General features: G+C 40.7%; 1 protein-coding gene across 7 annotated transcripts in view; it reads left to right on the plus strand.

Annotated features, from left to right (window-relative positions):
* The window catches only part of Dgk (diacyl glycerol kinase 1), a 48,594-nt gene extending 33,942 nt beyond the window's left edge, over window positions 1-14,652 (plus strand). For 5 of the 7 annotated variants that reach the window (XM_070212694.1, XM_017157042.3, XM_070212695.1 and 2 more), the window contains 9 exons: window positions 578-709; window positions 1,283-1,472; window positions 1,532-1,618; window positions 2,156-2,367; window positions 3,155-4,018; window positions 12,341-12,496; window positions 12,622-12,850; window positions 13,396-13,577; window positions 13,638-14,652. In XM_070212694.1, the coding sequence (XP_070068795.1) occupies window positions 578-709; window positions 1,283-1,472; window positions 1,532-1,618; window positions 2,156-2,367; window positions 3,155-4,018; window positions 12,341-12,496; window positions 12,622-12,850; window positions 13,396-13,577; window positions 13,638-13,727 (2,142 nt within the window). In that variant the 3' untranslated portion in view covers window positions 13,728-14,652. The remainder of the gene's footprint in view (window positions 1-577; window positions 710-1,282; window positions 1,473-1,531; window positions 1,619-2,155; window positions 2,368-3,154; window positions 4,019-12,340; window positions 12,497-12,621; window positions 12,851-13,395; window positions 13,578-13,637) is intronic. The other 2 variants (XM_070212696.1, XM_017157049.3) reach the window with 1 other exon arrangement.
* Window positions 14,653-15,305: the final 653 nt, after the last annotated feature.

Here is a 15,305-nt window from a genome sequence, read left to right on the forward strand (position 1 = left end):
ATCAATAATGAAAAACGAACTTTAAAAAAAATGATAATGCATTTAAAATTCGGAGGAAAACTTAATTTATTTCCCTTGTCATAGCCAATATTTTTTTCTCGGACCTCCCATCCATTTATTTAATTAGAAACGAAAAGTTTAGAGCCTGGTCATCAGTGGATGACCAACTCCGAATCAATTTCAAAAGGCCGCAGCTGTGAAAAAACAATAATATGCAAAAAAGGAAGCCGCGTGTCCATTAGCTAAAAAAAAAGGCAAGAAAACGCTTCCCCAAATTGGTATTTAAATGAAAATCCGCGCCAAATCTCATTTAGGCCAAAATTAACCATTTTTCCTGCACCGCGGGTCGAGTAGTCGGCGCGAAAAAACTTTTAATCGGATTCATTAAGGCGAAATGAACGCTTGAGAGTCGCCTCCACCTCCTGTTCCGTCATAAGTGGCTTTGGGCCGGCAATGAAGTGGAAATTGAATTTAAGAGCGAAAATTTCTATTAGACCGCGTTATCCTGCGCTGTACTTTAAAGTGGCTCGCCACCCGGACTAATTTAATATGTATTCCTTGCTCGCCACCTCGATAGCTCCACAACCGCTGCGCCTCGTCGGTGAAGAAGGAATGCACTTTGGGGGAATATTCCGAGCTGATTGTCCCGCCCACGGCCATCTGTCCCGCTGTCCTGGATCGCCAACGTTCCGTCAACCAGGCACACAAGGTAATATTTTAATGTGTGAGCTTCACTTAAAAGTATTTGATATATTGCTAATCCAGTGAAAATCTTTGTGATGAATTAATTTATTTAGTAAAATAGCAAATTTGACTATACTAAAAATTACTACATTAAAGTTAGAGATATGAATCTCATTTTTATACTCAACTACAGCTCTTCAAAAAAATTTTAAAATGTGTTTACTACAGTAAAATAAAAATCACACTTTTATCACAATAATATGTTAGCATAATAAATTGTTAGCATAATAGATTCTCAATTATGTATATAATATTTATGGAATATATTTGACCTTGAAAAATTAAAATGCAATTCACAACAAAAACACCTATTTTTGTAAAAGTCATTTTATTTGTTTATTTATATTTACATTTGTTACGTCATTTATACCCTGCTGCTAATCCCCCAAAAAATTGGCTAACTAACCTAACTCCCTTTCAAAATTGACTCTCCGCAAAAAAAATTCTTTAAAAAAACCCACAAATATCAAACAAATTGGAACTGCTGCTGCTTTGTGCCCACCCATATTTCTATGACATTCGCTGAAATCGTAACCAGAAATCCCAAATGCATCACCACCAGGCCACGCACTTCCAAATCACGCCGCCGGACGAGCTGAGCTGCCCGCTGCTGGTGTTCGTCAATCCGAAGAGCGGCGGTCGCCAGGGGGATCGCATCCTGCGGAAGTTCCAGTACATGCTCAATCCGCGCCAGGTGTACGACCTGTCCAAGGGCGGGCCCAAGGAGGGTGTGTGTGTGAGTGATGGCCGTTCAAGCACGGTGATTGATTTCCGCTCTCGTTGTCAGGACTCACGCTCTTCAAGGACCTGCCCCGCTTCAGGGTCATCTGCTGTGGCGGCGACGGCACCGTTGGCTGGGTCTTGGAGGCCATGGGTAAGTGCAGCGACTGGACGAGATAGTACCGCGTCCTGGGTAATAATAATAAATTGTATTTTATTTTATTATTAAAATAGCTTTTAGATTTATTTTATATTTTTGTTAAAAAAAACCTAAGCATAGCCTTACTTTTAAAAAACTTAATGCCCTGTCATAATTGTAATAATTACCTAAATTTAAAGTATATATTTACTTAAATTATGAGCCTACCATACATTTATAATTAGGGAATAATTTGAATGCAAATAAGTCAAGGGAATATATGACCATAACTTGTTTTTCCCAAATTATATTTGGTAAAGTTATTATAATGGATTCTTTAAAAGAAAACCCTTACAATAACTGGAAAAGATTCCTTTAAATCACTTTCTGAAAATAGAGCAATATAAAAAGTTTCCATGATCAGTACTGACAATAATTCTATATTTTGAGCAATTTATTATTTTAGTTTATGTTTGGTAATAAAGTAATCAAATAAATTGAATAGAATTTTCCCATTACGTTTACACCAATGCTGTTTTCATTTTCCTCCAGATTCCATTGAATTAGCCAGCCAGCCAGCCATTGGAGTAATTCCGCTGGGAACGGGCAACGACCTGGCTCGATGTCTCCGATGGGGCGGTGGATACGAGGGCGAAAACATCCCGAAACTGATGGATAAGTTCCGAAGGGCCTCCACGGTAATGCTGGACCGCTGGAGCATCGAAGTGACCAACACACCGCATAGCGATGAGCTGCGGCCCAAGGTATTTTAAAGCTGTTATATCCGTAACTATTCTGCTTAAGTTTGAAAATTAAAAGCATATTTCAACAAGCAATTCCTAGCTAGGATATTTAGAGATATATGTTTCTTGCAATGACCGCCTATCAATTTCCTTCGTTAGCTTTAGAAAGCCCTTAAAGTATAATATTTATGGCAATTTGGGCTTTATTTATTACCTTATCTAGCCCATTGACTACACTCAAAAAAAAATTTTAGAAAATCGCCTATGGATTTGCTTTACTGGCGATTTTTTTCTATATTTCTGGAATATTTCTTGAATTTAATGAATTTTGATTAATTGGAAGAAAATTTTCTTTACCAGTAGAAAATTTTTTTATTTTAAAGAAAAAAATCGCCAGTGAAGCAAATCCATAGGCGATTTTCTAAAATTCAGGGCGATTCATTTTCTGAGTGTAGCCTAAGTATGTTTGTCTGCGAATCGAATCGAATTGGCATGCTTAACATTGGCCATAACCAGACCAGAGGAGGCGTCGGTGGGCGTGGCAGGCCCTGCCAGCTGGAAAATCCAATTATTGGCCACAAAGCGCTTACCACGCACACCATCCCATCCTCATCCCCAACCTGGTTTTCCCTCTGGGAGGCAAAACGATTACACAAACTAATTTTGCCGGTTAGAAGGCGTGATGCTGACGCTGCCAAACTGCCAGCCTGCAATCCGCAAAACTTCCACCTACAACATGTTTTGTGCTTTCCAACTGGCAATTGCTAAGCCGAGTTTTCCCTTCTTTTTTCGCCCGATTTCCGTGCAGGTGACGCTGCACTCGAACATGCAGAAGGTGATTGAGCTGTCGCAAAGTGTTGTGGTCGACAAATCGCTGATGGAACGCTTCGAGGAAGTTCAGCGGCAGAGCAAGCAGCAGGCAACCACGGCGGCCTCCAGCACCGCGATTATGATGGCCAGCGAAACGGAAACGGCGGTGGAAATGGAAACGGAAACGGCCACGATGGGGTACGGCCATAGCACCACCACGCGGACGACCACAACCAAGAGCATTTCGATGTCGACGTTCGAGACGCAGTGCCTGCAGAAGACCCTGCGGAGCGCCCTGAGCAGCAGCAGCAGCAACACGAGCAGCGGCAGTCCTTGCAATGGCAACCGGGATGCGGAAGCGGAAGCTGTTGCCATTGCCATTGGCGATGCCGAAGTTGGAGTCAGGGAAAAGTCCATGCTGGCCAGCAGATCGGGTGAAACGGAAAAGCAATCACTTGAGACGCTGCTGCTGCAGCACAAACAACAGCTGCAACAGCAGCAACAGCAACAACAAGGCGTTGAGGAAGCTGCACCGCCAGTTGGGAATAATCAAAGCGATAATAACAGCCAGCGCAATAAGCAAAACAACGTCCTTAAACAGCAAATTACATTGTCATTGGACTTGTCCGACCATGAAGACGAGGGCAGGGACGAGGGCGATGGCGATGGCAACAACAGCAACAGCATCCCGGCAACACCAATCACACCGACAACTCCAAATGCCTCGTCGAGTGTGCCGGCACAACAGCAACAGCAGCAACATCTCCAGTTCGAGCAGCAACAGAAGCCCATCAAAGTGCAATCTGACAAGGACTGCACGGTGCCCTACAACATTATCAACAATTATTTCTCCGTCGGCGTGGTGAGTACGCCCCACAGCAGGCACTAAAAAAAATTCTTCCAATTTGGAGGGGTTTTAATATTTCCCACTCTCATAGGCAGCATTGTATTTTAATTGATTTAGGCATTTTACAATTTTAAAACTGAGAATCAGTTCTTTTAATTTCATCTGATTTAGTACTACTACTTAAAATTACGTCTCTTAAATATTTTGTTAGGCCAAGAACAATTTCTTTAAACCAAAAACAATATAGATAAGAAAATTGTCTTTCGAGAATTGAAATATCAAGAAGATTATATTTATACCCTTGCAGAGGGTATTATGATTTCAGTCAGAAGTTTGCAACGCAGTGAAGGAGACGTTTCCGACCCCATAAAGTATATATATTCTTGATCAGCATCACAAGACGAGTCGATCTAGCCATGTCCGTCTGTCCGTCTGTCCGTCTGTCCGTCCGTCTGTCCGTCTGTCCGTCTGTCTGTTTCTACGCAAACTAGTCTCTCAGTTTTTGAGCTATCGGGACAAAACTTTCGCAAAAGTCTTCTTTCTATTGCAGGTAGTATATATGTCGGAGCCGACCGGATCGGACAACTATATCTTATAGCTCCCATAGAAACAATCGGAAGAAAAAAACTTTAAAAAATTCTAGCTTCGGTGTTTTTTGAAATATTACCTTCTACTTTTGGGGATGTTATTTTTTAAATATTTCTGAATTTCGAATTAATTATTTAAAAAATCGGACTACTATATCATATAGCTGCCATAGGAACGATCGGAAAATTAATGGAAAAGTAATAGGAAATAAATTCAAGCTTCTTTGGTTTTTCTTGTATTATCTTCTACTCTAGGATATGACTCTTTTTAAATATTTCCGAATTTCAATTTAAATTTAATCAAAATCGGACGACTATATCATATAGCTGCCATAGGAACGATCGGAAAATTAATGGAAAAGTAATAGGAAATAAATTCTAGCTTCTTTGGTTTTTATTGTATTATCTTCTACTCTAGGATATGACTCTTTTTAAATATTTCCGAATTTCAATTTTAATTTGATCAAAATCGGACGACTATATCATATAGCTGCCATAGGAACGGTCGGAAAATTAATGAGAAATATTAGAAAATTGAACATTTTTGCGTTTTGTTAATTAATAGGAATGATCTGCAAGGGTATATAAGCTTCGGCTGGCCGAAGCTAGCTTCCTTTCTTGTTTTAGATTTATTTTTTCAGTATCGATATCAAATTTATTTGCTGTTCAAATTATTCATTAATGTTAAATGATATTTAATGCAAAAAAATTTTATGAACTATAAAAATAATGTTGTACTTTTTTTAATTTTTTCACAAATTAATAACTAATAATGCTATATATTTTTTTCGATCACGAAGACTTTTTCTTTTCGTGTAAATAATGGAATCCTTAGAATGCCTTGTTTTGCTGGTCCTTGGTTTGTCAGTCCGATTCGTTGCATCGACTAATGCCAACGTGTCCGCATCCAGTTTCACTCCGTCACATGTCACGCGTTAAGCCGGCGATTGTCATGCCATTTCCATTCGGAGCCGCACGGCTGCTCGTGTTTTCCGTCCTGTTGGTGGTACATGCCCATGTCCATGTCATCAGCAGTGGCCGCATCCGCCCGGACGAACGGAACTATGAGCACAATTTCATAATTAGTGAGGACGAGCTGTCGTGGCTGTTGACATGGGATTTGCATTTGACAAGCCCGCTCGCCGGGCTTAATTTGATTATCTAAGGAAATCGCGTCACAAGTCTCTAGACTTTGTCTTGAAGTGATTGCTGGAAAACATGGCTTTGTGTAGGTGTACAAGTAATCAAAACAGAATTGCTAATTGAAATTTTGGGAAATTGTGCCAGGTTTCAGGGACTTTGCACAGCATGACAGTATATATACAGTATTGTTCTCTATTTACCTTTAATGGAACAAGGTGAATAGCAATTTAATAAATCATCTGATTAGTGGTGTAGATATTGTATTTTATTTATTTTACGGCTATGACGTGAGCTTGAAAATATATCGACAGTTTGCTAATTCTCGATTTTTAATTTCAAAACATCGATATTATCGAATCAATATTGTCAAAATATCGAAAATATCGATAATTTTAAAGCTGTATCCCCAAACCAAATCTACCAATTGTCCTTAAGGGCAAATAATACGAGTATTAAAGGCAAATGTCCCGCTGACTGTTTAGCCAAGCGATTTGGGGCTGCTCAATAATTCATTTAAATCGACTTAATAATTTATTCAGCGTTTTGGACAGCAGACCGCTTATTTCCGGCTTACCCGGCCAAAATCCACCCGAAAAACGACCCCAAATGAATAACCTTTGAGGCAGGCAGCGCACTTTCAGATGCAAATTTCCTAAGAACTCGCCTTCAGATGGATACATTCATAACGAAGGCGAGAGCCAAGTTCAAACAATGGCGCTGCCATAAAGAATATAGAACGGAGATGGCGGCAGGAAGCGTTTTCCGGATCCGTATCCCCTGGAACCAGAATCGTGTCTGGCGATTAGTCAAAGACTCTGCCGCGTTGCAACGCATTTTGCATGCAAAGTGGCTGATTGCCACAAAAGTCGAATGCCACACGCCCGAGGCTCAGATGCAGATACATATATAGGTGCAGGTGGGTGCCAGATACGGATGCAGATGCAGATGCAGATACAGATACTTTTGCAGTTTGAGCTGGGTCTCGGGAGTATGCAAACGAGGTGGCACGAGTTAAGCACACAATCATCAGCTGTGCATTTGCATCATTGATGCTGCATTGCATTCGATTGGCAGGTGAAAGGCAGCGGCAGGTGCAATTTGCACTGTTTGCCAGCACTTTTGCCGGCTTTCGAGACCAAATAGATGCCGACGCTTTGGCTGTGAAGAACCCAATCAAGCTGGCCCCGAAAGCTAGGCAACACTCTTTCTTCGCCGGCATTCCATTTCACTTATGTAGCTCTAGAATTTCCGGAAAATTCCCAAATAGCCAAAAACGTTTAGATTAATGAATGCCCAGGCTGTGGCCAGAACCAAACTTGTCTCATTATAATTTCCAGCAAGTGTTAAATTAGTAACTGCTCAAGGCGACGCCAAGCACCACAAAGTCAAGGAAAAGAAACAGATTGCGCCCCAGGGACCAACATACAGTATGCCCGCAACCCACACTCACTATGCGCAATAAATAGGAGGAAGGATAAAACTTTGCAAAGTTTCGTAGGAGCTTTTGAATAATTTAGTATGATGTGAGATATGAAAATGGCAGAGAAGCAAAGGAAACAGCAACAAAATCACAGATACTCGCACTTTTTTGCGGCCTGCACTCTGTTTATCAGGCCGGGATTTAAGAGAGCCATAAAGAAAAGTTAAGTGACAACTTTACAGCACCGCGCTGGCCGCAGAAAAGAAATAATATGAAATGAAATGAAGGCCAAATAAAAAGGCAATGTCGTACAAATCAGCCAGACGATATCCTGCCTCTTGTTTGTGTTTGGGGCAGAGTGTAAACACGCCCAATGTTTTGCAAAAGTACACAGAAAAATTAAAGATTCAATGGTCAAACTCATAAAAGTTAAATCCAATAATGTAGATATAATGTATGTCAAATTAATGGGTTTATCAATTTAATTTCAGAAAAATTCTCAGATTTCTTAGTTCAGATAGTGATTTGAAAATCCTAACCAACATCTTTGTCAAGGTCAAACTGAATTCTTGCACTTTTGGAATCAAGATTAATTGATTTAAGCCAATCACATAAAGGCTAACTTTGAAAAATATTAAACTGCACACCCAAAAAACAAATAGATATGAGACGATGATCGATTTGATGTTATGTAGTATCAATTTGACCATAAGTAGGCTAGTTTGATTTTGGAATGTGTCTTTCTCGCTCCCACTCTCTCTCTCTATTGCTCGGTTTTTCTAAGTCCAAAATACATTATTTAATATCAATTTTACCAGAATTGCATGGTAAAAGCTATATGCACATAAATTCCAGGAATTTACCATGCGCATATCGATTTGATCCCAGCGGGTTTATTTTGTGAGCAGTTAAATACAATAGGACTTAGCCGATTATTTTTCTGTGTATAAGCAGGGTGGACTGGGTGGATGGTTGGGTGGTTGGGTGGTTGGGTGGCTGAGTAGGTGTTGGCCCTGCGTAAGGTCACACCATTTGTCAAGTGGCGCCTAAAGCCGAAATCCTTTTTGTGCAAACATTTTGCGCTCCCCTGCGCCACTGAAATCAGCCTAATGCTCCTTCCACAGAGCCCCGGCAATTGCACACCAGATCCCACAAAATCCGCACCAAAGACCGAAATAAAAATGTGTGTGGATCCCAGTTCGGGTTTGGGTTTCTCTCTGCACATATATATGTGATTTCTGTGTGTGCGTTGCGTGTTAGTTTATTTATGACTTGATGTGCGTCTGTTTAAACAGTAGGCGTCTACAGGCGAACTGACGGCGATGATGTTATTGTCGCTCCTGCTGCTGGGATTTCACTTGTCGGACACATTTCACACGAAGAGCTCTTTGTGCTGGGCCCATCACGAAATCCATTTAACACTCATGTACATGAACATGTGTCTGGTCTATAAGGGAGTGCTCCTCCGGCTCAAGTGGCACAGCTCCTTGGGAGCCAGCATCCGCCTCCTTGGGGAAAACTTTGGTAGGAGGAGTTACCACCTCCTCCTCGAGTAATACAGCATGAAAAGTATTTCACGCTGACGCTTGGGTTTAACGTCAAACAATTGACGTTGAGCGGCAACTTGTGCGACGATGATAAAAGTGCGAGTTTCAGGCAGTTTTGGGAGTTGAGTTCGGCATTTAGCCGTTAAATCTGGCTTTTCGAAAAACTTTGTATGACAGAACAAGAGGGCGTTTTCCTCCCATTTTATAACTTTGTTGGTCTTTCCAAATTATTTACAGATTGCAAAAGAGCTGCGAAGTCATAGATGTTGGCAGTCATTCCGTAATTTAACAGGTTTTTAGTCTTTTTCAGTAATATTATAGATGATATGAAATAAATCAATACTAAAAGGTTGGATACAATTACACTAGTTTACAGCCGAAATGCTCCCCAGCAATTGATGGCAAATTCTGTTAGATTTGGACCCCTAGATCACGAAAATAGCACTAATTTTTTTTTCGATGGCACAGTTTTTTTTTAAAGATTTTTTAAAGTTTGAAATGTTAAATTTCGGACTTTTTTCGAATTTTTTCTTATATCTCGGCAGATATCCACTCGGTTGGGCCAGTTTTAGTTTTATTTTAAAGTCAATAGATCAGAGCTTAACTTTGCCATACAGATTAATACGATTGGATAAGTAATGGCAGCGCAGAAGCTCGACAAAGATGAAAAATGTGTTTTTTGGTCGTCTGTAAGTCGGCTGTATATATCGTAAAAACTCGAAATAAATCCGTTGAAAAATCATAATGCGTACAAACTTAAAGTTTACATCCTACCGAATAAAACAAGCCGGATATGGCCCAAATCCATGGAAAACTGGATTTATGGTGGATTTTTAAAGTTCGGATTTTTCCACTTTTTTCGGTTGACAGAGTCCAAATTTAAGATTTATCATAGGCGGCGACATGTAAACAAAAATGAGTGGTGACGGCAGCCGGGTCAAAAAATAGCTAAATTTAAAAGCTAGAAAATTATAAAATAAATCTAATTTCTGAAAATTCCTTTAAAAATATAAAATAGTTTGCGTTATAACTGTGAGTATTTTTAATTAAGTACTATCCATTTGGATAGTTCATTCTTATGAAAAAAGTAACCTTAATTAAAAAATTAAATTCACTTTAATAATTTTCTAGCTTTTAAATATCTGATTTAGCTATTTAGAGACCCGGCTGCCAACACCAATTGTTTTTGTTTACATGTCGCCACCTATGATAAATCTTAAATTTGGACTTTGTCAACCGAAAAAAGTGGAAAAATCCGAACTTTAAAAATCCACCATAAATCCAGTTTTCCATGGATTTGGGCCATATCCGGCTTGTTTTATTCGGTAGGATGTAAACTTTAAGTTTGTACCCATTATGATTTTTCAACGGATTTATTTCGAGTTTTTACGATATATACAGCCGACTTACAGACGACCAAAAAACCCATTTTTCATCTTTGTCGAGCTTCTGCGCTGCCATTACTCATCCAATCGTATTGATCTGTATGGCAAAGTTAAGCTCTGATCTATTGACTTTAAAATAAAACTAAAACTGGCCCAACCGAGTGGATATCTGCCGAGATATAAGAAGAAATTCGAAAAAAGTCCGAAATTTAACATTTCAAACTTTAAAAAATCTTTAAAAAAAAACTGTGCCATCGAAAAAAAAATAAGTGCTATTTTCGTGATCTAGGGGTCCAGCACTAACAGAATTTGCCATCAATTGCTGGGGAGCACACCAAGAATATTATTTTGTAAACTAGTGTTATACAAAAATTTGTATTTAAGATTTCAGGCTTTGGAAATCTTAAAAATACATAAACGAAATACATATGTGTTGTGGTAACAGTTTACCAAATTTTCGTATCACTCCTTGCGCGAAAATATGGTATTTCTTGTCATCACTGTTTGAGGAGGGGGAAGATTGCCAACTCGGAGCTGTTAAGGAGTTGATGTGTAATTGTCTGAGATTCGACTTTGGCTTTGGCTCAAGTTTTATGTACCGGGGCCAACGAGATAGCGGGCTGGATGCGCATTTTATGGCAGGGCTTTTGTGCCTGAGTTGCTCATACGCCCCGTGGCCTCAAAGAGATTGCGCACTATCTGGAGCAACTCGGGCTTTGCCTGGCACACACCGAGCTGCCGGATTGGGTATACAAATTATTTCATTAACCTCTCACCTCCCAGCCCTTTTTTAGAGCCATCCTTGCCAACGTGCCATGTTCCATTGCTGGCTTTCGGGCACCATCGGCAAACTTTCCCCAATGCAAACAAGCTGTCAGCTGGTTTCCCCACCTCCGTCGACTAATGAGTATCGTGCGGTCGAGGCATGCTAATAAGCTGGGCTGTCACTAAATTAGTTTACCGCACAGGCCGTGCATAAAGTGACATCGGGGATGGGGATGGGAATGGGGAAACGGGATGCGGCTGGAGCTAATTAAAAAGTTTTTCGTCGATTTTTCGATTTTAAGCTCTGGCAGGCGCTCGCTCATGTTGACAATTCAATTTGACGTCGAGCGGTAATAAATCTTATTTGCTCAGCAACCAACAGGCCGTAATTGAAAGTCCTGCCGCCACCACGTGCCCTGCATCCGGCGGACAAAGGACGAAAGGACGCGCGTGCCTGTGTGTGTTTGCCGAGCGACATGCATAACAAATGCGCTGGCAGTAAGTGCAACGTGTCGTATGAGCGATGTTGGCCCGCTGGCCCACGGGGCGGGTACGCAACCGAATATCCGCATAAGAAATTAAAGCTCAGCCCTACGCCCGATAAGGGACCTCCTCCGTAAGTTCCTCTTCCGTGGAATGGAGTTGCCAGGTGCCTGCAGCTCCGTAAAGCAAACACTTTTGCACAGGAAGAGAGCATTCGGCACGTGAGCTCACTAAGTACACATGCGGCTACGTAAATAGTACTACTTCGTAGCAGGTTACTAAAAATAACTAAAAATAAATTAAACATTTTATTTAACTGCGTTTACTCTATAAGCAGGAAGTTCAAGACTACATAGATACTTATTTCATAAGCAAGTGCTATTTGATCCCAATATTTCATTGACTAATTATTTTAATGGATAATAAGTCTAACTCTCTTTTTTGAAGTCAGAGAATTCGCAAAATTATATTATCTAATATCAATTTTACCAGAATGCATGGTAAAATCGATATATGCATAGCGATTTGATCCCGGCGTATTTTTTGTGTGTATATATATATTTAATTGAAAACTCGATTTGATTTTAGGCTTATTTTTTTGGCCACAGCTGTGCCTGTGGATTAACAAATTTCCCTCAACTGCACAGACTCAAACTTCTTGGTAAATCCTTCTCTCCTGGAAGTTTCTTTAGGTTTTCGATTACTGCAACCAACTGAAATAAGGAGCTTTGCTCTTACCAGCCGATTGTTAATAAAAATAAGGCGACTTGTCCAACGTTCGGCCCCAACATTAATTAGCATTGCTGCGGTTGGGTCCATTCGAACCGATAGCATTGCCATAGCAGCCGGGGTGTCAATCTAATTGAGATTTCTTGGATAGTCTGAATGGGAAATGGCAATCGCAGTCGAGTGCAATCCGAACGTGACCCTGAATGGCCTGTTTCCCAGCTGACCTTTTCACTGGCCTTGCACTCATCCCACACCGCTTCTTGATTCTATTTCCCCAGGACGCCGCCATCTGCGTCAAGTTTCACTTGGAGCGGGAGAAGAATCCTCACAAATTCAACAGCCGCATGAAGAACAAGCTCTGGTACTTCGAATATGCAACATCCGAGACATTTGCGGCATCCTGCAAGAATCTCCACGAGAGCATCGAGATTGTGGTAAGTGGTTGGGGGTCGGATTGGCTTGGAAAGTGGGCGGGAATGAGGTCACGCCTTATCGGTGATTTATTAGCGAGTGCTGGAACGGAGCAACGCAGCGTGTAACCTTCGCTCCGTATTCACAGTGCGATGGCGTGGCTCTGGACCTGGCCAACGGTCCCCACCTGCAGGGAGTGGCCCTGCTCAACATCCCGTACACCCACGGCGGCTCCAATCTGTGGGGCGAGCACCTGTCCCAGAAGCGGATCCGCAAGAGCGCCGGGCCCTTCGGCAAGAGCAAGAAGCTGCGGGCGGGCGACAAGGAGTTCTCCGCCACCAGCTTTAATTCCGTGGATCTATCGGTGGCCATACAAGGTGGGTACGATACTGCGAACATTTGTTAATCTTAAAAATAAGAAGAGAGAACGCTATAGTCGGGTTGGTGTTCCGACTATCTAATAAACGTAACTCAGCTAAAGGGAGTGCGAGGGAGATAGATATATAATCAATCTTGATTGCGTATAACTTTTAAATGAATGGTCCGATTTGAAAAATGTCTTCTACATTCCGATAGGTATATTTATACACAACAAAATTGCATTTATACTTCTCGGAAATCTTTTAAAATCGTTAGTGGGCGATTGTGGGCGTTAGAGGGGGCGTGGCGCTCGGCTGAAATAAACTTACGCTGCGTAGGAGGCCCAATAATATGAGTGGAAAATCTCAACCTTCTAGCTTTTGTAGTTTCCGAGATCTCAGCGTTCATACGGACGGACAGACAGACGGACAGACGGACAGGGCTAGATCGACTCGGCTAGTGACCCTGATCAAGAATATATATACTTTATGGGGTCGGAAACGCTTCCTTCAAGCTGTTACATACTTTTGCACGAATACAATATTCCCTATGTCTATTTCAGATTTTGGAGATCGACTGATCGAGGTGATTGGTCTGGAGAACTGCCTGCACATGGGGCAGGTAAGAACTGGGCTCCGAGCCTCTGGACGCCGCTTGGCCCAGTGCAGCGAGGTGATCATCAAGACGAAGAAAACGTTTCCCATGCAGATCGATGGCGAGCCCTGGATGCAGATGCCCTGCACGGTAAGTGAAGGATTTATTTAATATGAAAACTTTTATTTTTTATTACCAATGCGATTTCAGATCAAGGTGACCCACAAGAACCAGGTGCCCATGCTGATGGCGCCACGATCGGAGAAGGGACGCGGGTTCTTCAATTTGCTGTGCAGCTGATTCAGGCGCAGCGCATCGAGCGACTTCATGGGCCGAACCGCCCCCGAGTCCGCCGATGAGCTGGATGATGACTTTCGGATCGTCACTAGGAGCACCACCGTCCATAACATAGCCTAGCGTTAATAGCTTTAGCCCTAGTCCACCCGCGATCGCATCGAATTGGTTTATCCTAGGTTAAGGCTTTCCCTTATGATATGTATGTGTAGATGTGCTACATGTATCCTTGAGTGTATGTATGTCGAGTGAGTTACAGAGCTTTATATTTAGTGTTAGTGTAGCCAAATATACAACCGAGTCAAGTCCATTCCAATGGGATCCGAGTGCGGAAGCTGTATATTGCAATACCAGGGCTTTAGGTGTACATGTACAGTGCCAGAGGATATTTTAAGAACACTTTAAAAACGATAACGTAGCTAAAATTGTCCAATGATGCAACTGAAATGAGACCAACCAAACAACCAGAACAACAAACCAACCTAACAGCATTGTAGTGCGAATTTTATGCCTTAGGCTTAAGTAATTTATTCCGTCATCGCCAGTGGCGGGTGTTGCTGGGATCGAAGGGATATATATACGTATGTGTACGAAGATTTAAAAAAGAAACATATCATTGATTTCCGACTCGAGAGATTGCATTTGAGCAACACTCGCCACTGATTTACGAACTTTACTTTTTTTTAGTACTTTATATTGTATATAGAGAAAACAAATGTAACTTGATATGCAAATGTCAACTAAATGGTGCAGCTTTAAACGAAATTTTATATATGAATACATATAATGAGATGACAAGAACAGTATGTTAAATAATACAAAAAGTGTATATTTCATATAGTCATATATGTATGTTTAGTGCCAATAAGGTCTTTGGAAATACGATACTCTTAGAAAAAATACAAATACATTTTTATCATCAATACAAAAACTACCCAACAAATTTAATTTTCTAATTAAAACCTTCAAACATTCCATTGAAATTTTGCATAACTAGCCCGAGATTTTTTTTTTCGGTTTTCAAGAACTGTATTTGACTTTTATAGGCAAACATTTACGGAGACCGTATGTAAATTTTAAATAACGAAGCAGAAACAGTGCAAATCTCAAAGTAAAATATCTTCTTTGTTGTATAGAATAAACCCAGAAAGTGTTAAGGTAATAGAATAATAAAAAAAAAATATATGAGCACTTAGTTAAAAATATTTAAAGCCTTGAGATACACCTTTAATTAATTGGATATACTCGCAATATAATATGTGTCCTCTAAATTATCAATCATTAAGTAGATGAACAAAATTAATAACTCATCTGCACGACTAAACATAATTGGTAAAACAAAACTGCTTGGGAATAGAAAAATTCATATTATCTTAGCCACTTCTCGAGTCTTAATTGAGTTCTCCTCGTCCGTGCCATTCTAGTCACCCATGAACTTCCTCTAGAGGATGTTCATACTCCACACACCATCCGTCTTTTGGCACGATAGCCTGTCAATAGAAAAGATATTATATCAATGTACGTGAACGTGTATTCTGTCGGATTACAATTGCAAACTAACGTAATATACATAAAATCGATTTA

Source organism: Drosophila takahashii, chromosome 2R, assembly GCF_030179915.1.
Source record: "Drosophila takahashii strain IR98-3 E-12201 chromosome 2R, DtakHiC1v2, whole genome shotgun sequence".
In the NCBI taxonomy this organism is placed as follows: domain Eukaryota; kingdom Metazoa; phylum Arthropoda; class Insecta; order Diptera; family Drosophilidae; genus Drosophila; species Drosophila takahashii.